We start from the raw sequence: 22,959 nt of genomic DNA, 5'->3' as shown, positions 1-22,959 counted from the left end.
CAGCTCTCAGGTAAACAATAATCCTCCTTAGACACGCAAGTTATTGTTGTCGCGCGTCGCGTACACTGTTAATCCACACGTGAGTCTGCGCTCTCACAGAGACAAAATGAAAACGAAACTTAACTGCAGCAAACTATAAAAGCAACACTTCATGCTTGTTTTGCCAACACAACGTGGCGTCTCTGTCGTCTAAACACTGTGACAGTAATGAGTATTAATGAAGTTGCACAATAGAGCGCGCTGATTGGTTTAAACCAAGCTTTACTCATGCATTAATGCATCACACTGTAAGACGTAATAAGACACACTCTGGTACAGACGTCCAGTCTGCATGCTGGAATACAACGCTATTATGTCATGACCGTGACGCAGCTTCATAAATTCATTTCAAACCGGAAGTACGAATTTGCTTGAAATAACGCAAAAACAACCAATTTACAATTTACAATTTAAGTGAAATATAGGTGTCCTAATAGTGTTTTTAGCAGTGTGGGACACATATTCGACTGTCAACAGCTCAAAAAATGTGTTTTGGTGTTTCATGACCCTTTAAAGCAAAAGTCGATGACGTCAAGGACCTGGTATTGGGTCCGCGGTGTTTAACTGGTTAATGCACATTTTATTGTCAGTAATGGTAATGGCGAAATAGTAAGTAATTTATTTACTTGTTACTGAAAAAGTAATGTCGTTAGTAACGGCGTTAATTTATAGCGCCGTTATTTCAATCACTGATCATATCTCATCAGGGCCGCAGAGTCATGAGATGAACTTGATGCATCAACATGAAAGGTTCAAAGCCATGCGTTTTAAAACAGCCACATAAAAAAACAAATAAATAAAATGCACTGTCACCTCAAAGCAACACAGCACCTCACAGTGTCGAGCCTCCAGCATTTCTGAGTGGAGTTTGCATGTTCTCCCTGTGTTGGCGTAGGTTTCCCCCACAGTCCAAACACATGCGCTATAGGTGAATTGGGTAAGCTAAATTGTCCTTTGTGTGTGTAAATGAGAGTGCATGGGTGTTTCCCAGAGATGGGCTGCAGCTGGAAGGGCATCCGCTGAGTAAAACATATGCTGGATACATTGGTGGTTCATTCCGCTGTGGAGACCCCTGATTAATAGTGATTAAGCCGAAGAGAAAAGGAAAGAATAAATGCAGAGGGTCAGCGAGAGTATTTAGAATCTGCATGTGAAAGGGTTAAGACCTGATTCTCAGACAAGGCTTTTAAAAAGCCTCACAATACTCTCACCCACAACATCCGTTGGGCTAACGATGTCTTGTTTGTGTCTCTGGTTGGCCTCCAGATGCAGAGGTGTATGTTTTATCATCCTCTTTCTCTCTTTTTTTGACTACTTAGGTTTAAACAGTCAAGTTGGCTGCCAGGCTAGAAAAGAGTTATGCAATACAGCATGCTTGTTTCCCAGTCACCCATCCTGCACCAGATTTATAAAGAATCCTTTTTCAGGCATATTCAACTTTACATTTGTGGTCCATCAACGCATGGCAGCTCAGTTGTGGTGTCTGTCTGCAATCCCAGACGTAACCAAAAAAAAACATGACATGACAAACTAGACAAGCAGACAGGAGTGATGCTATAGCCCACCACTGTGTATTCTGTGGCAGGGCTTTGATATGACAAAGAGAGCGAGAAGGACAGAGCAGGGTGGAGGGAGAAGAGTGCAATGATTATTTGCTTTCCATCCCTCCGCAGGCTCTTCTCAATCTGATGATTCATCCTTCTGTATAAGAAACTGCTTCCCTTTGTTCATTTTTCGGCGGTTAGCCTCTGGCAGCCTCGTCTGCGCATAAAGGTGCGAGAAGCAATCTAAATATAGTTCATAAACATTATATATATATATATATATTAAAAAGAAAGCTGCCACCTGGTAATTAGGCTGCTAATTAAAGACGAATCACACTTAATGGATTTAGGTCTCATTGGGGCTTCCCATCGCTCTTTTCGTTACCTACTGCCCTCAATTCCTCTATTTGTGGGCAGGACAAGGGGAAGATTTGGGATTGGGTTGATCTGGAGTATCTCAAACCGGTTTATAAGCAGAAAGGGTCGACACTCATACAGCTAATGCAGAATATGCTTATTGATGCAGACAGCAATTCAGACAATTCAATCCCTTAAAACACTCACACTGCATATTAATGAATGTTTGCCAACTTCAAAATATGAATGAAAATCAATGCATGCTCATATTCTGGAGAATAAAACGAGTAGATGTATAAAGAAGCTGAAATTATAATATAATAATTTATATTAAATATTACATTATATTCAGCTGTAACAATGCAATTTTATAAATGATTTAATAGCAACAAATATTCAAATATTGTGATAAAAATGCTAAACAAAAATACAGAAACATAAATTAAAATAATGAGCTTCTGATTTACTAATTTCTGAACTCTTGAACATGCCTGCCACTGACATTGGGTGCAGATTTTTAAAAAATGTTTTCTATACTCAAACCAATTATATTTATATTACGAAGAACGATCGGACAAGATGATGTTCATTTAAAGCACAGGTTTCAAACTCAGTTCCAAAAGGGCCGCAGCTCTGCACAGTTTAGTTCCAACCCTAATTAAACACAGCTGATCAAACTCATTGAGTCCTTCAGGCTTGTTTGAAACCTACAGGTAAGTGTGTTGGAGCAGGGTTGGAACAAAAGTGTGCAGGACTTGGCCCTCCAGGAATTGAGTTTGACACTGATTTAAAGACTTTTAAATTATGTTCAGTGCTTCCCTAAAAGTCTTTGCTTGGGCCGGCCATTAAAAGCCGCCCAAGTATATGCTATTGTTTGTTTGTTTTTTATTATCATCTTTTTACACTTTCATTTTGCATCCACCAAACATCCATGATCGATTAACCAGTGGAAAATCTCCTTTCGTCCTACATTTCTGTGTGTGTGAGAACTAGGCTTGGGTGGTGTCGACCATTTTGGCATCGTTTGATGTCTAATGTAAAACACCACTATGGATGGATGGATCATCGTCGTAGGCATAAGTAAATGAGGTATTTGTGAATAATTAATTCATTCATAACAAATTATTTATTTGTAGCCTACCTTTTCAACTACCTGACCCACATGGTCTTTGTTTTACACAAAGATAAGTTACACAGAAATCACCACCTATCAATCACTTTTCCCACTGGGCTCTGGCATGAATAGGCAGAGTGATCTGTGTCGTTATAATGGTGTCAACAAACTTTGCTGGTAAAAAAAGGTGCACAACCAACAGTATCTGAGGTTTTCACTAAAATGACTAAGTACAAGTGTGAAAGCATGTAAGTATAAGACTCGGCATCATGATGTCTATCGGTCTCGACTCAACAGCGAGAACTGTCATCACTCCCACAGACAGTCCACCGTGCTATGCGGAGACCCACAGAAACATGCCTTAAGGACTTAAAAATGCATTGTCCAAGATTTCTAAATCTCCTAAAAATGACCAAAACACAGCTTTTGGTTTCACTTTATAAAGTCTTTGTAGTTTTTTATTACATTTTCATTTTAAGCCTGGTTTACTTTCGCTTGTGCATCGCCATAAGACTAAGAGAAACATGAAATAATTCATTCTTTAATCTAAACAACTCAGATAAACTTTTCTATTTACTCAGTGAGGATGAAATTACATCAAAATGGCTGCGAAATATTTGTAGACCGGTGGAAATGTTTAATTAACTCATTTGCCTTACTTTAATCATTTAATCAAGAATTTTAATTATTATACTTTTTAAAGATTTTGTCTGCTTTTATTTATTTCTCATTTACTGTTTACATTTTAATTTGATGATGCTGATATATTATTTTTTAATACATATCCAACATGCTTTGGCAGTACTGTACACTGTCAGCAGCATATTTGTCCTGTCAGTGAGTGCACATGCCTCCTGAATAGAAACAAATAGTGGATTTATTTAATTCAACAGTCTTTTTTTTTTTTTTTTAATAAATAAATAACTTCAACCCATTGAAAAAAATAGTGTATAACAGTGTGATAAATAAAATATTGTTCAAAATCACTTATTTTGTGTAGCATGTAGGTATACAGTATGTGCCATGGGTAAAATTGTTTCAATGCAGCTACCACCGCAAGTATATTTCAAACCTTTAGGAAGCACTGCTGTTATACTATCATTATTTCATAAATATTACATTGCAATTTCATTTATAATTTAAAAGCAAATATATTTAAAAACATTATAAATAAATAAATAAATAAACAAATAAATAAATAAATAAATAAAAATTATTATTATTATTGTTATATTAAAAATGCAAAAAAAAAAAAAAGCAAAAAAATGTAAATTATGACCAGTGAGTTTTCACACACTGGCCCGTGTCCAGCACTCAAATCAATCCCATTCCTCAACAATTCGGTTCAATTATAACGGACAGCATTAACAAAACACAACTCATTTTGATGCATGCGCCTGTGTGTGCTGAAAAGCAAAGCCATCCACAGACATGCACACACACAAGCACCTGCACAGTAACCCATCTGTTTTCTGCAGGGGATTTCATTGTATTCACGGCACCGAATAAGCAACATCAAAGACATGGCAGGACGTGGCCGTCTATGAAAGCTTTCAGCGTCTCTGAACTGGACATTTAGTATTCCTCTCCAATTGGGTCAGCGCAGGTAGCATTACTACAGACTTGAAAAAGTGGAGCTGCTTCACGTCGGATCAAAGTGCAATCTAAATAAAATATCAAAAGTGCAGAGCTTTCGGTTTGCATGAAGGCTGCTTATTATGCAAGATTATGGTAAATGAATCTTTCTGGAAGCACACTGCAGATGTTCACAGGCATGGCTAATTAACAGCCATAGCCATGCGGCAAATAGGATAACTCTGTGCATCTTTATTTTCCCTCCCTGAGTGCCGCATGAGCAAAACGTGCTTGCACAGACTCAAGAAATTAACACTGTGACCCTGACAGTGGCAAGTTCTCGGCGCTAACTCTTCATGCAATAGTGTAAAAATGTCTTGTAGTTCTTAAAAACACACACTATGAGTGCTATTGACACGTCAACTGGTAGTCTGCGCGCCGCGCGATGATGTTAGCACAGCGTGACGCACCCTTTTAATTAAATGACAAACTGAGAGGAGAGGCCTTCATGGAAGGATGAGTGATGGGTGATGATTCTACCCCGCAAAACCCCCTTCCCGTGCTCACAATATCCCTTTCAACTGCGCTATTGAGAAAACAAGAGAAATCTGAAAGAACCCTTGCAGCACATACGGCGGGTTGACGTTTACTGGAAATGTTCCCATATTATTTTCACGAAAAGCCTGTGAACCTGTCATTGTCACTCAGCTTCAGGAATAAGAGGAGCTTTCCAGGAAAACAAACGTCGGACTGCGGAGATTGAATTTGGAGACCCAGATTGCAGTCTTTATCATCACGGTCTCAGTCACTGATTTCGAAAGGTGCTGGGCTAAAGCCAGGGATGTGAGTTGGCTGGGAGATAAATTATGCACTGTTGCGTATCACTGGAGTGCTCGGTAAGGATTAAGATGCTTAAGTGAAACACAAGAGCATGGATAATTCACCAAAAGATGATGCGTGTGTGTTTTCTGCGAAACGGACTCGAGTTGAACTTACTTGATCTGCAATGGCGCGGCCCAGCTTGTCCATTCTTGATCCGGCTTCAGCAATCTTCTTGGCAGCACTAATCACATCTGAGGTGTTTTTGAGTGGTCCTTTCCCCCTGGGAATAAGGGGAAAAAAGATAGCGGTTTCATTCACAGTTGCTGTTCTGTGTGTGCAGTCTCATGTGGCAGTGTGTGTGTGAGCATGGATGGTACAAGTCAAGATATCAACACATTTCAATGATAGGAATGGCTGGTTGTATTTACAAGGTTAAGAAAAGGGAAAAACAGGCTTGCATTTCACATCTGCACATCTATGTGTGGGGCGACACCATGGCTCAGTGGTTAGCACAGACACCTCACAGCAAAAAGGTGGCTGGTTCAAGTCCACTGGAGTTTGCATGTTCTCTCTGTGTTAGGGATGCTCAAAATAATCGATTAACCGTTAACCGAAAGAGTGCTTTTGTAGCCGATTAATGGTATCAGTTAAACAAATGCGCCATTGCGTTAAGAGGGGCATCTTTTGAATGGTTTACTAACAGCCGCAATTGTTTTGCACACGGCGCATCACAGAGCTGCAGTGTTAGTGTTGTCAAGACAACTACAGAGAACTTTTAAAGAGCATGCTTTCCGCTTAATTCGGGAACCAAAATGCATCCCTCCACAGCTACATTACACCCATTCAAAACATTCAGTCATTGTTGTTGTTTTTAATAGCGGATTATAATCGCACCAAAATGTATTAAAAGGCAAGTGAATTATAACAGCGCAAACATTTCTGTAACCCTCAATAGTGCTGTGCGTTATCTATTTAACCCTTTGAGGTTACGTGCCGACTGACTGACTGACAAGTGCATGATGAGTGAGGCTAGCAAACACGACGTAGCTTTCAGTTAAGATGAACACAGTTTCCATAATTATACTTTATTTACAGATGTAGGTATATGGCTCTGCATATAATCACTCTATCTTGCTGGAGTTTATAGCCGTTTCGCTTTACTTCAGGACGCATTAATGCCGCTCAGTAGGTCTAATCGCTGTTTCAAGTTATCCAGAGCTGCATGAATGCACAAATCTTGAATATCACAATATTATTAAATATTACAATTGTTAAAACGTAGACAGCAAAACTTTCGCACATTCAATACCCAGCTGATTTAGTCGTATCATAATGACAAAAACAGAGGACTACACTTCTTTTCTTCTTGTCAACATAAAAGGAGTGTGGTGCAACTCAGGTTTTTGCAATGGAAAAGCATGTTAGCTGTGATCGGCCCCTTGTTCAACTGCAAGACATACTTGTTAACTTGCAGGACGATAACGTTTGACCCGTGCCTACAGACATATTTGCCAAAGAAGCAAAATAGAAGGAGAATATTGCTGTTTGATACAGACGTGTTGATGCCAAACCAGCGCTGATGCTGATCGCCTCCTGGATCTGCATCATAAACACATAAAATAGGCTTTACCTTCTATTTTACAGCTTAAAAAAGCATGTATGCACAAAAAATGCAATATCATATTTAAACAACAAAACTGTTTACAAAGTCAACATATGCGCACGTTGCCATTGTCTTTTCATCACGCAGTGCGCGCACTTAAACCGTGCGCGAGAGAGAGGAAACCATGTAGCAAGAGATACTCTTTAAAATAATGATTTCTATTAAAAATGTAAAAAGGTTTTGTGATAAAATAATAACAGCGGGGCATTAAAAAAATGCATACTTTCCGTGAAGCGAGCGATTTGAGGAAGTCAAAAAAAAAAAAAACATATGATGCCGGTTCTTGAAAAAGATCAGTCAGTGTTTTCGTTTTGTAATATAGATTAGTTATTTAAGTAAAACATAAATTAGGGCAGGCATTTTTTGTTTGTTTATTCTGTTCTTCTGTGCTATTAACACTGCAGGTGCGGGAAAATGCTCTGTTGTTATGTTCTGTTATTATTATGCTAGCATGTTAAAATAAATCTGTATTTTAAAATGCAATATTTAATGTGTCAGCCACACAAAAACAGACATGTCAATTTGTTAAAAAAAATGTATAGTAATCTGACCAGTTAACCGTTAATACCCGATTACCGAGAGGTTAGCAAAATTAACCGAAATGAGTATCTCTACTCTGCGCTGGTGTGAGTTTCCTCCGGTTTCCCCCACAGTCCAAACACACGTTCTATAGGGCAATTGAATGAGCTAAATTGGCTGTAGTGTATGAGTGTGTTTGTGAATGAGGGTATATCTTGGAAATCTTGGAGCTAGAAGCAAGTATAAACTCGCAAAGATCGTTAATATGGCTAGTAAGATCATAACAGACCCCCAGAAGCAGCTCATGGAACTGTATACAAACCAGACAGAAAGCCTCACAGACAGTTCAGGAGTCAACTCATCCTCTTTATTATGAACTTAAAAAGCTTCCTACTGGTAGATGATACAGAGTATACCCACAGCAAAAACAAATATTTTTAAGAAATCTTTTTTACCGTGTGCTATTACCATACTAAATAAATGACCATGAAGTAGACTGTATGTCTAGGGTCGTGTTTTGGTAATCTGTGGTGTAGGAAGCTTTGTGTTTGTGCTCTGTGTTTGTGTTTTTGTGATGTTTGGGAGGCCAAAATGAAATTCCACACGAGTGGACAACAAAGTTTTCTAATATGGTAGTTTCCCATTACTGGGTTGCAGCTAGAAGGGCATCCACTGCATAAAACATATGCTGGATAAGGCGACCCCTGATGAATAAAGGGACTAAGCCAAATGAAAATGAATAAATATCTATGCATGTAGGAAAATGTTGATACATGTGAACGTTCGATTCTCCAAATGCAATGTGACATTGAGATATGCAAATATGTACGGCACACCTTTATTTGAAAACTACAGATAGCGGTGAAAAACAGCAGTCAAAAAAGCATCTGCTCAGAGATATGGACATGCTTGCATAAGCACTGAAAATCAGCACATCTGAGTGCTTGGATGTTACAGTAAGATTTGATAATGCAAAAAGGCATCCTGTAAACATTTAAAGCAGAATACAACAGGGTTAAATAGGTTAAAATTAAGAATGAAACATTTTTAAGACCATTATGAATGAACTTTTAGACTCATAAATGGCTAAACACTAAGGCAGGGGTGTCCAAACTCGGTCCTGGAGGGCCGGTGTCCTGTATATTTTAGTTCCAACCCCAATTAAACACACCTGAACCAGCTATTTCTAGGTATACTTGAAACTTCCAGGCAGGTGTGTTAAAGAAAGTTGGAGCTAAACTGTGCAGAAAACCGTCCTCCAGGACCAAGTTTGGACACCACTGCACTAAGGAGTTTTTCGAAAGGACCAGCTGGAAAAGATTCATTTGCCCCATACAACTTTTTTAGGTAACAAGGTTACAGGTGTTGGTGAGGGGGGCAGGGGGTTAAGAGTTTGGTAAGGGGGAGTTTGGTCCAATATTAAGTCAAAGGGATTTTTCCAGATCAGTTTCTGGAAAACTGAAAGCTAGATAAAGTAAAAAAAAAAAAAAAAACTGGGGCCGTATATTTACCCGGGACAGTTATTAAACATTAGAGGACACTTAAGCGTAGTGTTGTCACGATACTTTAACTTGGTACCAATCAATATTGAAATTTTAAAATAGTCCATTTCATGCAAACATTTGAGCGCTGTTGAGCGCGTTCTTAACCCTCAGGGCTCTAAGGATGCTTTGGGGCCGTGGAGAAGTTTTGACATGCACTGACATTAGTCCTGAATTGATTGCTCAGGATTTATGCATATGGCCATGTCTACTTCACTACAGTCTAAAAATAATAGTCACAAACAAAAAAAAACCTTGCAATAGAACAGCTTGCTTCCAGTTCCACAGCATAGTGTATATTAAACCCCTGCATCACAATACATATTGCATCGGCAGATTCTGGCCAATACACAGCCCTAGTCGCAGCACAGCATGAACAGGGCTTTTTAGGGCAGACAAGATCAATTTGCTTCCAATTGATTAATCTCATTAAGGAGGAACATCGCCCTCCAACACACTTCCATTCACCAGGCTTGGAGGGGGGTAAGAATGAAGGAAATGTGGATAGACAGGCAGATGGTGTGAGCTAGCAGCAGCTCCCACCCACTTCTGTGATGTCTGGTCAGCTTCCTGGGGTCACTGCCACTTCAGTTCATTTAATAGTTCTGGCCTCATCCATCCCAGCATTCAATCTCAGCCCGCCCCCCTGCAGCTCCCCGGCTACGATCGGGCCAGCCATTTGCCAGTTCTGTGTGCCCACAAGGGACTGCAGGGCACAGTTGGCAAGTGGCGCAACCTGGATTCAAAGCTGCTCTCTTCAGGCTAAACTGAACAATCCAACCCACGACAGATGGAATTTTGTGTTTTCACTCTTCCTCAACACCCATTATGGCTCGCTCTCTTTTTTTGGCCGTGCAGACAGGGCAGCACTGCATCCATCAAAAGAGTCACAGGAATTCGCCGGAGACTCAAAAGAAAAAAAGAAGATGCACCGCACAAAGAGCGACAGACACTTCTATCATTTCCAAACAAAAAAGGAGTGTTATTTTGATGCGGCTTTGATGGTGGCCCACCCTTACCCAGCCCTAGGTGAGAGCGTGGCCACTACAAGGTGAATGAGGAGCAAGGGTGACTTCATCTCACTCCACAATCCCACACTCAGATATGCAAATCTGACAGAGTGCCCATGAATTAGCCACTGATACTGGTTCCAGATGGGGGTAGAGTGTGTGTGTGTGTGTTCATGAGTGTGTGTGTGTGTTATAGCTGCTCAAGCACTGGACCACAGCATGCACAGACAGGTGGCTCCAAAATATGTGACACGAATCCAGGCGATGCATGCTTTATTCATGAGCAGAAAGGGACATAAGCAGAATTGGTGGCAAGCCGCTTCCCTGCAGATATTGAGGCCGGATAAAGCCTCCTGAAATCAATTTCCTCTTTATAGCATTAACCTTCATAGGAATGTGTACGCATCCAAGGTCGAGGGGCAATAATTTGGGCGTGGGCTGAATTAACTTGCCGAAGACCTTCACTCAGCACATTTCTGCAGGTGACACATCAGCGCCGGTCGCCATTTTTCATGCAAATGCACCCAAATCTGTGCGACCACACTGACAGATGTACTGCAGCCCTGCTACTTCTTATTCGACACAATGACAGATTTCTGGGGTCCTTCAACAAGAGGAATAAGTGTCTCCATGTCACCTTGAATAGAAGTGATACAACTCTCAATCTCAAAAATTGGAAAGACGTTTTGTTTAAGGTGCAAACCAATGAAACAGTAATAAAAGTCACTTGAAGAATATAGCAATTGTACTAAGCAGAATTAACATATTATACGTAATAAATTTAATAAAAATTATTTATCATTAAAAATAATAATAATAATTAAATGGGACTTTGTGGAGTCAAAACCTTGACTAATTTGGGCTTGTTTTTTATCATTACTTTTAAAAGGGCACATCTTTTGCGTCTCCAGAACGTGTCTAAAGTTTCAGCTTTAAAATACCCATTAGATTACTTATTATACCTTTTTAAATCTGGGAAATTTGTGCTGTTATAACATTGTAGCTGTTTTTGTTGCCTTTGCCTTTAATGCAAAGGTGCTGGTTCTCCCCGCCCACCATTCCCACGTGCGTGTCAGATATCTGACTGTATAGATTGATTTCATGCGGCCGCCATTTTTAAAAGCGAAATCGAGGCTGTGGTGGGAAGAACCCCGGACGTATCGTTGGGAGTTACATAAGCACGTTGTGTAGCTGGCTGTATATCTTATCAGCGAAGAGAAAGTGACTCAAATGTATAATTTCACAGCCTTCCCAGTGACCCGAAGAACCGTTCTAAATGAATGGTGAAAATAAAAAGGGATATCAGTGCTCATTTTCAGCTAAGTTAAAGGAAATGGCACTAGTTAGCCAATGTTTTCTTTCCCAAACACACTTTTTAGATGCTATTTATCAAACTCGAGTTCATGAACGGACTCTTTCACTATATTAGACTCGTCACAATACTGAATTAAAAGAAAAAACATTTAAGGCAATGTTGATGGCTTTCTTAAAACAGCGCTGATTTGCCATTGTGCTCACGTGTTCAACAGAAATGACTGTGATTTGCTGAGAAGGTAATCAGTTCACCCTTCGCTGTTTACAGAGCACAAACACAGATGAGTGATCTGCGTGATGACTCGACTGATCCTCATGGCTGCTTTGCGCTCTAGTTTCCGTGTATCTGTGTTTGCACTGGGCAAAGAGCAGTAAACTGAGTGCAAACACAGATACACAGAGACTGGAGCGCGAAACAGCCGTGAAGATCAGTCGAGTCATCCGTGCTCAGCTGTGCTTCAATGTTAGCGGGAAATGGACGTTTTTAAAACTTCAGTACCGGGACAACACTATTACAGACAACACGAGGGTGTGCTTCAGAGGACAGCTGCGTTTGATCACTTACCGGGTTACATAGGCTAAAGCAGGGAAGCGTCTTCACAGTGTTTAACTGGTGCCATGAACTGAAGCCTAGGAGGACACTTGAGCATATTACTCTTAAATTGACTGTGATGTTGTTTGATGCTAAATTGCTTTTAATTTTTTTAAAAATAAAGTTAACTGAATGATATTAAAGTGATTTTTACACCATGTCTGCATTTTGAAATCTCTGCAACAGCCGGAGGTTTGTAGTGCACAGCATGTTTATGCAAGGTTTACAGTACTGGTCCTATACTTCCCGGTTTCTTCCCACCGCAGCCTCGCTTTGGTTCTTTAAAATGGCGGCCGCGTGAAATAAGTGTATTGCTCTGATATGTGTAGCCTTCTCATAGATAAACAGCACAATGACAGGCAAGAATGAAGCAGATCACCTTTACTACAGTAAGACCTGGGTTATTTGATATATTTGATGTGGAGTTAATTCAAGCCTTTCTGCTATGATGAGTCACACATAATTTCACTATAAAGTTCATGCATGTGCATAATTTCCACAGCTGTATGGACATCCGATATGCTAATGTACAAAATAAACCTGATTTAAGACCAAAAACTGGGATTTAAGCGTCTTCTTTTATAATTGTACTGACACTGAAAATCTCATTCTTGATGTGTTGCTGATAACAGAGCTGAACAAATCTTTTATTCCCAGTTGCTTTCCGCACGTCCTGTCTTGTTGATATAACTGTACACTTTACAATAGAGTAATGTTAATACGCGGCTGTCAATCAATTCAGTGGGTGGGGAAAACTGCACTCATACATCATATTGTGGTGAGCCTCAAAATGGGAGGCATTTGGATCTTATTTTAACGTCAGGAAATTTAAAAAGAGACTTATTGTCCTCATATCACTCCAATATGACTGTTGACACTAAACTTACAAACGTTTGATTTTCATCTTAAGGGCCCTTTAATATTTCTTTATTGACACAACATATATGGGTTTCGTAAGTAACCAAAGCCTTTTTAGCTTCAGTGATATTTCACCCATAATCATGTAGCATCTGGACAATGTTTTGTAATATAGCCTGCACACAAATCCCTGCAAACTTCTATAGGGGAGAATGCATGTTGGTGGCATCAGTATTGAGGTGTTCAGTGCACTGGAGAAGGAATGGAGACATGTTCCTGAAAAGGAGGAAAACCAAACAAAGCAGCTTTCTCTCCTGTTCTTGGTTGAATGACAGTCATCCTTCTATCCTTACAATAGCAATGTTTTCTCCCACCTATTTTATATGTGCATTTTGAAATATTCCATAATAAAAAATAATAATAAAAAGTGCCTGAACTAGGATGGAAATACTTTTACTGAATTAATCCTTGCATGGGCATTAAAACGCTCTTGTGATTTTGTTTTGACAGATCATGTATAGATAAAAAAAAAATAGCCGCAATTGGATATATGCACAGCTGGTGTTTTTTCTCTACTGATACTTCCAGTGAAAGGTTTGTGACTAATTTCAATTTCATATGATTGCTTTTACAGCATTGATGACAATGTAATAAAAATATAATATATTAGACTTGAGCTTTAACTTAGTTTTTCAAGTGTAAACGAGAAAAACTGTTTAAACAAGCTCCATCAGGATCAGTAAGCTAGCACAGGAACTCCATTGAAAATACTAGATTAAAATAAATGTCCATATTTTAAAGACATGGCACATGACTATGGAATTTAACGCAGTGCTTCTTATACAGTCTGAGACCCAATTATTATCGTATATCAATCAGGCAGTGAAGATCACTGGTTTTCAAAGAAAACAGACCTTGAATGTGGCTATTAACGGCTTACAGTTCATTGGAAGCTCTTGAACTGGGCTTCTAAGCAAATTAAGTCCTTCAGTATACTCTGAGATCGCATTAATGGACAAACCAGCAGACTGACCACATTGTAAAACATCTGAAACGTGCTTTCAGTCAATATAAAAGCCCTCAGCCAAAGCCCATCATCACAGTGGTTCAGTATTTTTATTATTACTTCCAAAACTGTCTTGAGCATCTGCCTGTGCTCCAAAAGAGCATATCATGCCTCCAAAAGCCTCCGCACATACATTACATTTCATCTGATGCACAACTCATTTATTATAGAAGAAAAATGGCCCACACTGGCATCTCCTACTAAAAAAACTACATTTTTCTGTCTGCTATTTGGCGGCAGTTTATCAGAAAGTGATGATTTTGTTATTTTTGACTCACTGGATGGAATCGCATCTGTATTTACAAATATATATATATGCAATATTCCAGTATTGCACAAAACTCGAGCTCGCTTCTTTGGATGGAAACAGCTACTGAGTGGAGTATTGTGAATGGTTTCCTCAGCATGACTCCCTTTAAAATGGTTCTTGGTTACCATAGGCAGAGAGAAAGTACAGAGCAAGACATTTTCTCGGTTTCTCTCCTACACACACACAACTACGCACAGTCCTCTGGGAAAGCAGATGGCAGTCACTCTCAGGTGTGCGGTCCACGAGCATGCTCCGGTCCACCTAAAATGGCCTTTTCCCTGATTCTGTCAGCATACAGAGGAGGAATTCAGGTGACCTTTCAGTGCTCCAGCAACTCCTGCCCTCTGTTGTTTTAAAATCACATATTTATTTTAGCAGGGCAAAGGATTTTTCTTCCCTTTCAAAGCCTTTCTTTTGGATCACGTATGATGGAAAGACAATGAGGCAGGCAAATGAGGCAGGTAAAAAGCGCAGTGAAAAAATCCACAGCTCATTTACTTCCACTGAGAAAAAAAAAAAAAAAAAAACATTCCTCGAGATGGAACCAAATGAGTGCTTGTCTCAGTTAATATTAGACCTTACTAATTGATGGTCGATTTAGGTAAATGACAGGGGAAATTAGGTATAAAAAACAGTTTGCCAGTCTCTCATTCAATATCAGAAAAGATTTCCCTTCAAAAAGGCTAGTGCACATTTCATTGCCAATGCAAACTGCCATACAAACCAATATAAAGCTGAAGCACTGAGCCGGGACGCAGTGAAACTGGATCAGTAGTGCATGGCCAGAGAGGTCTATTGACTTGAGTCTAAAAGAGATATGTGTGTGTGTGTGTGTGTGTGTGGTCTTTGACAGTATGCATGGGATGATAACCGGTTTCAAGGTTTACCGCGGTTTGGAAAGTTTTAAAAGCGCAAATATTTTCTGATAAACTATATATATATATATATATATATATATATATATATATATATATATATATATATATATATATATATATATATATATATATATACATACATACATACATACATACATACATACATATATATAAAAACACACATATATATATATATATACATATATATATATATATATATATATATATATATATATATATATATACATATATATATATATATATATATATATATATATATATATATATATATATATATATATATATATATATAAATAAATAAATATATACACACACACACACATATATATACACACATATACATATATACATATACATATACATATTGTTAGGACTGCGTTGTTTTGTTTGTGTTTGATTTTGATTCCAGATTGGGGGCGTGCCTTCAGCGCACCTGATGCTGGTCAGCGCCCTTATTTAAACCCCGGCAGAGAGTTTGTCGGGGCCGCTGTCCATTCACTTGGCAGTTGGCCAGAGCCGCGCTCCTATTTGGCCTTTATGCTTTGTTTCGCATCCATACATTATCACTGACAACATTTACAGCATCCATACATTTGCATTTCACACTGATTGAACATACTGATACTGATATTTTGATTATATAATTTAAATTGAGCTAAATAAATATTCTTTTTGATTATACTTCTCCTTGTTGTCTCCCTCATTATGTTACATCCTTGAGCCAGGTGTAACAATATATATATATACACACACATATACATATATATATACATATACACATATATATATATATACATATACACATATATATATACATATATATATATGCACGCACGCACGCACGCACGCACGCACGCACGCACGCACGCACGCACGCACGCACGCACGCACGCACGCACGCACGCACGCACGCACGCACACACGCACGCACACACACACACACACACACACACACACACAGTTCATCAAGCCTCATCTAATGTCAGGGGGGTAAGTTTGCAAAAAGCATCCTAGTGTGTTCAAGCCTTTATCGTTACTATTTTTGTTATTGCTATTATTCTAAGGTCACGAGTGATTGTGTAAGCATTTCACTGCAGATCACACTATGTATGACTCTGTACGTGACAAATTAAATTGAAAATTAAAATCCTCTAATGGTGTATTGAATCTGACAGGCAGGCGAGCAGGAAACAGGGCGGTTTTTACACTCACCTGGTGAAGTCTGTCATCTCCATCATGATCATGCACATCTGCTTGGCCAAGACGATGATGTCATTTCCACTGTCATCCCACTTGGACACCTCTGCGTCCAGCTTGCTCTTCTCCTCCTGGAAACTGGCCACCTGCTCCGCAATCTTCGCCTTCTGCTCCTGGGGTAGCTGAGCCATGATGGCCTGCCAATTCCACAGAGAAAGCTCATATATAACAAAGCGTACATAAATCTGCTGATCTACGACTGTTAATGAGGAAAAGAGATGACAAAGGATATGCAATTAAAAAGAAAATTGATGTTCAATCCCGTTTTCCTTCTCCTTTTCTTCGCCTCGCTCCTACACCTTCCTTTGTCCTTCCCTCCTCTCGCTTTCTCTGCCTCATTTCTTGCATGACCGGCCCGGGCGAGCAGGAGAGATTTTACAGCTTTGGCTGGTGGCGTATGGGCTATGAAACATTCCTCTAATTCTGTAAAAGGTTCACAACCTTTTAGAACTATGCTGAGCAATGCTTTCTATGGCCTCCGTAGTCCTACTAAACCCAACTGAAGAGGCCATTCGAATGTGCGCTACTGCATTCTGCACATTAAGAAACCATTAGCATGGATTTATTTAGTTTAAATAGCTAACAGTGTTTAAACCAGGTGTGATGCAATACGCAAACAATCTATTCTGTGCATGTAAATTTGGAAATGTTATTCTAACTAGCAGTGTCAAGATAGAGAACATTATATTGGTTGCTTATTTCGGAATTTATTCATTCACTTCATTTCGCCGCAGTGAAATGAACCACCAACTATTCCAGCATATGTTTTACGCAGTAGATGCCCTTCCAGCAGCAACCCTGTACTGGAATCACCTATACACACACTCATGCACTATGGACATTTTGTTTTACCCAATTCACCTATAGCACATTGGTCTCAAACTGGATTCCTGGAGGGCCGCAGCTCTGCACAGTTTTGCTCTAACCCTAATCAAATACAGCTGATCCAAATTATCAAGGTGCTCAAGACTACTAGACTATTAAGCAGATGCGAGTTGGAGGTGGTTGGAGATAAACTATGCAGAGCTGCGGCCTTCCAGCGATTGAGTTTGAGGCCATTGGTTTAGACTTTGGGGGAACCAACACGAGGAGACCATGCAAACTCCATATAGAAATGCCAGCTGGCCTTGCCAGGATACTAACTTTATAACTACAGGAATCTTGACCTTCTTGCTGGGAGGCGACATTATTAACCACTGAGCCACCATGCTGCCCCTATTTGAGTTCAATTTACTATTAAAATCAAGTTTAAAAAAATAACAAAATGTACAATGTTTTTAATCAGCAAGGCCATATTCAAATGAAAACGGTAAACAAAACTAGAATTTTTTCGCCCAACTAAATTAACTATTTAAAATGATAAAAGAATTAAAACAAATGAAACAAAAAAATCATTAGTGGAATTATTTCTAAAGTACTATAATTAAAAATTTACTAAATTATATTACTTCAAAAAATTTACTCGAACAGAAAACAGTTTATACTACTACAGCTGGTCGCACACCAGTTGTGTCACTCAGTGCTGCGCTGAGACGCACATATGACAAGTAACGCACACCGGATGCGCACATTTGCATGTTATTTAAAACAAATCTATTCAGATGGGGCACTGTGGTGCGGGAGAAATATGAACCGTGTCCTGTCCAGCCGCCGACTTGGCACGGCGCATACAGCATGTGACCCCCGTACTACTACAATTACAACGATAACAACTACTACTACCACTACTTCTAATACGAATACTACTACTACTACTACTACTAATAATAATAATAATAATCAACAATTACTGTATTTTTTATTACATAAATGCAGCCTTGATTAAAAATGTCTTTACTTTACTTTTACGCTTTAACTAATTGAGCATTATTTTAATGTTAGTTAACGTATTTACTAACATGAACAAACAAGTAGTAATACATTTATTAAATCTTTGTTAACGAACTAATGTTGGCTCATGTTAACTCACAGTGCATTATTGTTAACAAGCACAACTGAATTAAAAAAAATTGTAAATGTTTAACTGTGGCTAAAAAATGTTTTACAAGTAGAGCTGGGCTAAAAAAAAACGTAATGGTATTTATATGGTGTGCAAGTGGCGAGCATGCTCACATTTTCCAGGTGCACCTAATAGAAAACACCTAAATTTACCAGATTGCTGCGAGTGCACCACGATTTATGCAAGAAGACCAAACCAATCTGCTTCACGCATTGTATGGAATATACACATTTTGATAATAACGGTAGAGTAATTAGCGTAGACAAACACAGATCACTTAAATACTGCAGAGCTTTTTCATTCTCTTCATAAAACTTGAAAAACAAATAAAACGACGGTTTGTCCGATTGTCACCGTCTGAGAAAACGGTTGATGGTCGCCAAGGGATCGCGATTGAAAATGCTGAACGAAACCACATACTTTTCACATTTTAGACGTAACATGTGAATGCTGTCGAGTTGACTCAGGTCAGAATAACAACACATGCGAAAAATTAGTGCCATATAGCAAAAGTAAAAAGATTGTAAATTTAAAAAAAAAAAAGGATATAAGGATGTTGCCAGAGCGGCTTTTTGGTTTCTTTTCTTGTGCATCCCAGACACTAGTACCCCATCTAAAATATTTGTTTGGCATAGGGCTAATGTAATCATTCAACTTCACAATTTGTAATGTTGCAGGATGTATTTGAGCAATGATAGCTGGTTCATTAACTTGCAAGCTCAGATTTGATCATCATAATTAGTTTTGTTGACAGTTTGACGTTTATTGAATCATTATTATTGACATCTTACAGATGTTGATCTATCAATTAACAGATGTTGCTTTGATTGTTCAGCATTTACACTTCACCCTTGCACACACTTTGTAACATTTTTGTCAAGTTTAAGAGTCTCTTTAACACTTGTTTATTTGATAAGACATAAGAGACAATGTATGTATATATATATATATATATATATATATATATATATATATATATATATATATATATATATATATATATATATATATATATATATATATATATATATATATATATATATTTTTTTTTTTTTTACTATTGAAACTATTTGCCTAAGTAATGTTTGTAAATTATTATAATTAAATAATTATTAATACCAAATGATATGAAACATTATATAGTTATTTTGTTTTTCGCTGCATCACCCAGCCCTATTACAAGATTAGTCTTACTTAGTAAATGTTAGTAAATACATTAACTAATGGACCATTTTTCTAAAATGTTAACAAAAATGTCCTTAAATCTTACCATCTCATATTTGAAATGCAGTGTATATCGAAAGTATTCATGTATACACACACATTCAGAGATGTTTGGGTAAAATTGTAGTATACGTGCTGCATCACACCTCGTATGCTGAATTATCTTTAAATTTGGAGCTCTGGCACACACATTAGTGCATTAGCTGACTGACTGGGATTCCCACTGGGGCTGGGGACTAAATCAAAAGCCTCTGGGGGGGAAGAACAGGAGGCCGGACAGTGATTACAGACTTATATAATCACATTCTCACTCAAGCACAACCTCCACAGCCCTGTTTTCAACAACTCTAAACAAAAATATACTACACGCTTCCCTGGCAACAACGTTCAATGGGAAACGCAAGTCTTCTGCAGCACTTTTATCTTCAACAAGAGCTTTCTGTTCAAGACTTGAGCTGCCATCCCCTAGACGATTAGGGATGAATATTTTTGTGTTATTTTTTAGTTTTCATCAACAAGCTTACATCACTGTATGCGGCCTGTAATTATACTCGTTCAAGCTTGAGGAATAAAGAATAAGCGACCGACACAGTGGATGTAAACATGAAAAAATTACAAAGGGCTGTGTGATATGACGATACGTATTGCATTGACAAAATAAAAAGCCTAACATCTATTATGCTTTGCAGTTTATTTGATGAAAATACATTAATTATGGTGTGGCACCTCGGTTGGCACTGTCGACTCACAGCAAGTTGGTCACTGATTCAAGTCCCAGCTGGGCCAGTTGGCATTTCTATGTGGAGTTTGCATGTTCTCCCCGTGTTGGCATGGATTTGATCCGGATGCTCTGGTTTCCCCCACTGTCCAAACACATGCACTATAGGGGAATTGGATTAACTAAATTGGCCGTAGTGTTTGAATGTGTGTGAATATGACTATGGGTGTTTCCCAGTGCTGGGTTGCAGCTAGACATGCATCCACTGCGCAAAACAAAGCGGAATAGTTGGTGATTCATTCCGCTGTGGCAACCTCTAAGAGACTAAGCTTAAGGAAAATCAATTAATGAATGACACTAATTACGGTTATATAATTACACTATATTTATAGCCGTGAGATATTTAGCCGGTAACAGCACACAAAGGCCTCTTCACTTTTGTGTATTACTCCCCCCACATACAAGCGGAGCACGCTCTACAATGACAAATATTCCTGCTGTTGGGCAACAAATTACTTTTGAGGCTATCTTAGTTGAGAATGTAGTTTAGATTGCAACTATGCAGATTATTTATAAGGATAGTGCCTATTTTAAAATATTTATTTCAGCGCATCGGTGTCCATTAGTCAAAGACGATTGATGTAATGTAATGTGCATTTATATAGCGCATTTATTGTATATGGCCATACACCCAAAGCGCTTCACAATCATGAGGGGGGTCTCTCCACACCACCACCAGTGTGCAGCATCCACTTGGATGATGCGACGGCAGCCACAGCACAACGGTGCCAGTGCGCTCACCACACACCAGCTATTGGTGGAGTGGAGAGACAGTGATAGAGCCAATTCGGTGGAAGGGGATGATTAGGGGAGGCCATGATCGTATGGGCCGATAGAGGGACTTTGGCCAGGACACCGGGGTAACACCCCTGCTCTTTCACGACAAGTGCCATGGGATTTTTAATGACCACAGAGAGTCGGGAGAGTCTCATCCGAAAGACGGCGCCCACTGACAGTGTAGTGTCCCATTCACTTTTACTGGGGCATTAGGACTCACATAGACCACAGGTTGAGCGCCCCTGCTGGCCTCACTAACACCACTTCAAACAGCAAATTACCAAGCCAGGTACTAAGCAGGGTCAGCCCTGCTTAGCTTCAGTGAGTAACCAGTTTTGGGCTGCAGGGTGATATGGCTGTGGCAAATTGATGGCAGATTGATGTTGTCGATTCACAAGATGGCGCCGGGACCGCATAATTAGCCTTTGCTTAGAATATAAAAACCGTTGTGTGTTTCCTTGAGCGCGAATAAGAAGCTGAAAAACGGAAGTGTCGCGCTTTTTAAGGTGTACCGGATAGAGTCGATAAGAAGCTGCGAATAAGAAACTTTATTCAGCTTCGTCCCTCCTTATCGCAAACACAACAGCAGTCTGGTAGTGATTGCTCTGCTTTTTCGGGGTTAATTATTGTGATATTGTAATGGTCGCTTTATGTTTGATATGCATTGTGTATAAATGTCATTTCCCTTTTAATAGGACTTCTTCTGTGGCTGTTGCATGTATGGGAGCTCAGTTCAGTTCTGGCGAGCTCTGAGGAGAAGTGTGTGATGGTCGCTCAACCGCTGTATCAATCTTTTATTTTAATAATGCAACATTTTATTTTGCAACGGCTGTTTGTTGTTGACTGGCATGCATGTAGTCGACAGCACTTGGGAGAAATGCATTAAGGCCAATAGGAAAATAAAAAATTATATATATATATATATATATATATATATATATATCAGGATATGAAATGACTTATATTGTTATATGAGATGTTTGTCATGTTGCCCAGCCTTAGTCTTACAGGATTGGCCAAAAAAAAAAAAAAAAAAAATTGTGGATTTGTGCAACTGTTATCAGGAACTCAATAGTAGTGCTCACAGAAAAAGCTACCACTCTCACCAAGATGGCCATACAAAACATGGTCCCCATTAGCTTTTTCTCACACAATGCTGAATTTGTATTTTAATTAACTATTAATTGATTGAATTTATACTGATTAAGTTGATTTAGATTTTCAAATCCTGGTAACAATATATATATATATATATATATATATATATATATATATATATATATATAAAATGTAGATGTTTGTCAAAGTGCCCAGCCCTAGTCTAACAGGATCAGGCAAAATGTTTAAATGTATTTCCTAAAAATAGGTTTTGGGCCACGTATCACTCTTCCATTTGTGCAGTCACACAAACTGTTATCAGGAACTCAATAGTAGTGCTCACAGAAAAAGCTAGCACTCTCCCTAACAAGATCCCCAAACACAACTTGGTTTCTGTTACCTTTCTCTCACACAACGCTGAATTTGAAAAAAGAAAACAGGATGCCAATCATCGGCGGCGTCTACCATCACCACAGCTGTGGACCAGAGAATATATTCAAACTAATAACAAAATAATAAAAATATAGATATATATTCACTGTTCCTTCCAGCTATGTCAGGATGGATTTTCATACGCATTACCAAGGCAACAGAGGAGGATGT

At 38.8% G+C, this 22,959-nt stretch overlaps 2 protein-coding genes across 3 annotated transcripts in view; both read right to left on the bottom strand.

The window, feature by feature from the left end:
* nsd1a (nuclear receptor binding SET domain protein 1a) overlaps positions 1-22,959 on the bottom strand; it is a 1,446,438-nt gene that overhangs the window by 467,226 nt on the left and 956,253 nt on the right. The window lies entirely within an intron of this gene.
* The window catches only part of ctnna1 (catenin (cadherin-associated protein), alpha 1), a 192,052-nt gene that overhangs the window by 45,203 nt on the left and 123,890 nt on the right, over positions 1-22,959 (bottom strand). For both annotated transcript variants that reach the window (NM_131456.2, XM_087280107.1), the window contains 2 exon segments: positions 5,626-5,731; positions 16,436-16,617. In NM_131456.2, coding sequence (NP_571531.1) covers positions 5,626-5,731; positions 16,436-16,617 — 288 coding nt within the window.

Source organism: Danio rerio, chromosome 14, assembly GCF_052040795.2.
Source record: "Danio rerio strain M-AB ecotype USA chromosome 14, GRCz13ab, whole genome shotgun sequence".
Classification (NCBI taxonomy): Eukaryota; Metazoa; Chordata; class Actinopteri; order Cypriniformes; family Danionidae; genus Danio; species Danio rerio.
Note: the sequence above shows the minus strand (reverse complement) of the source record. Positions and strands in the feature narration are given on the sequence as shown.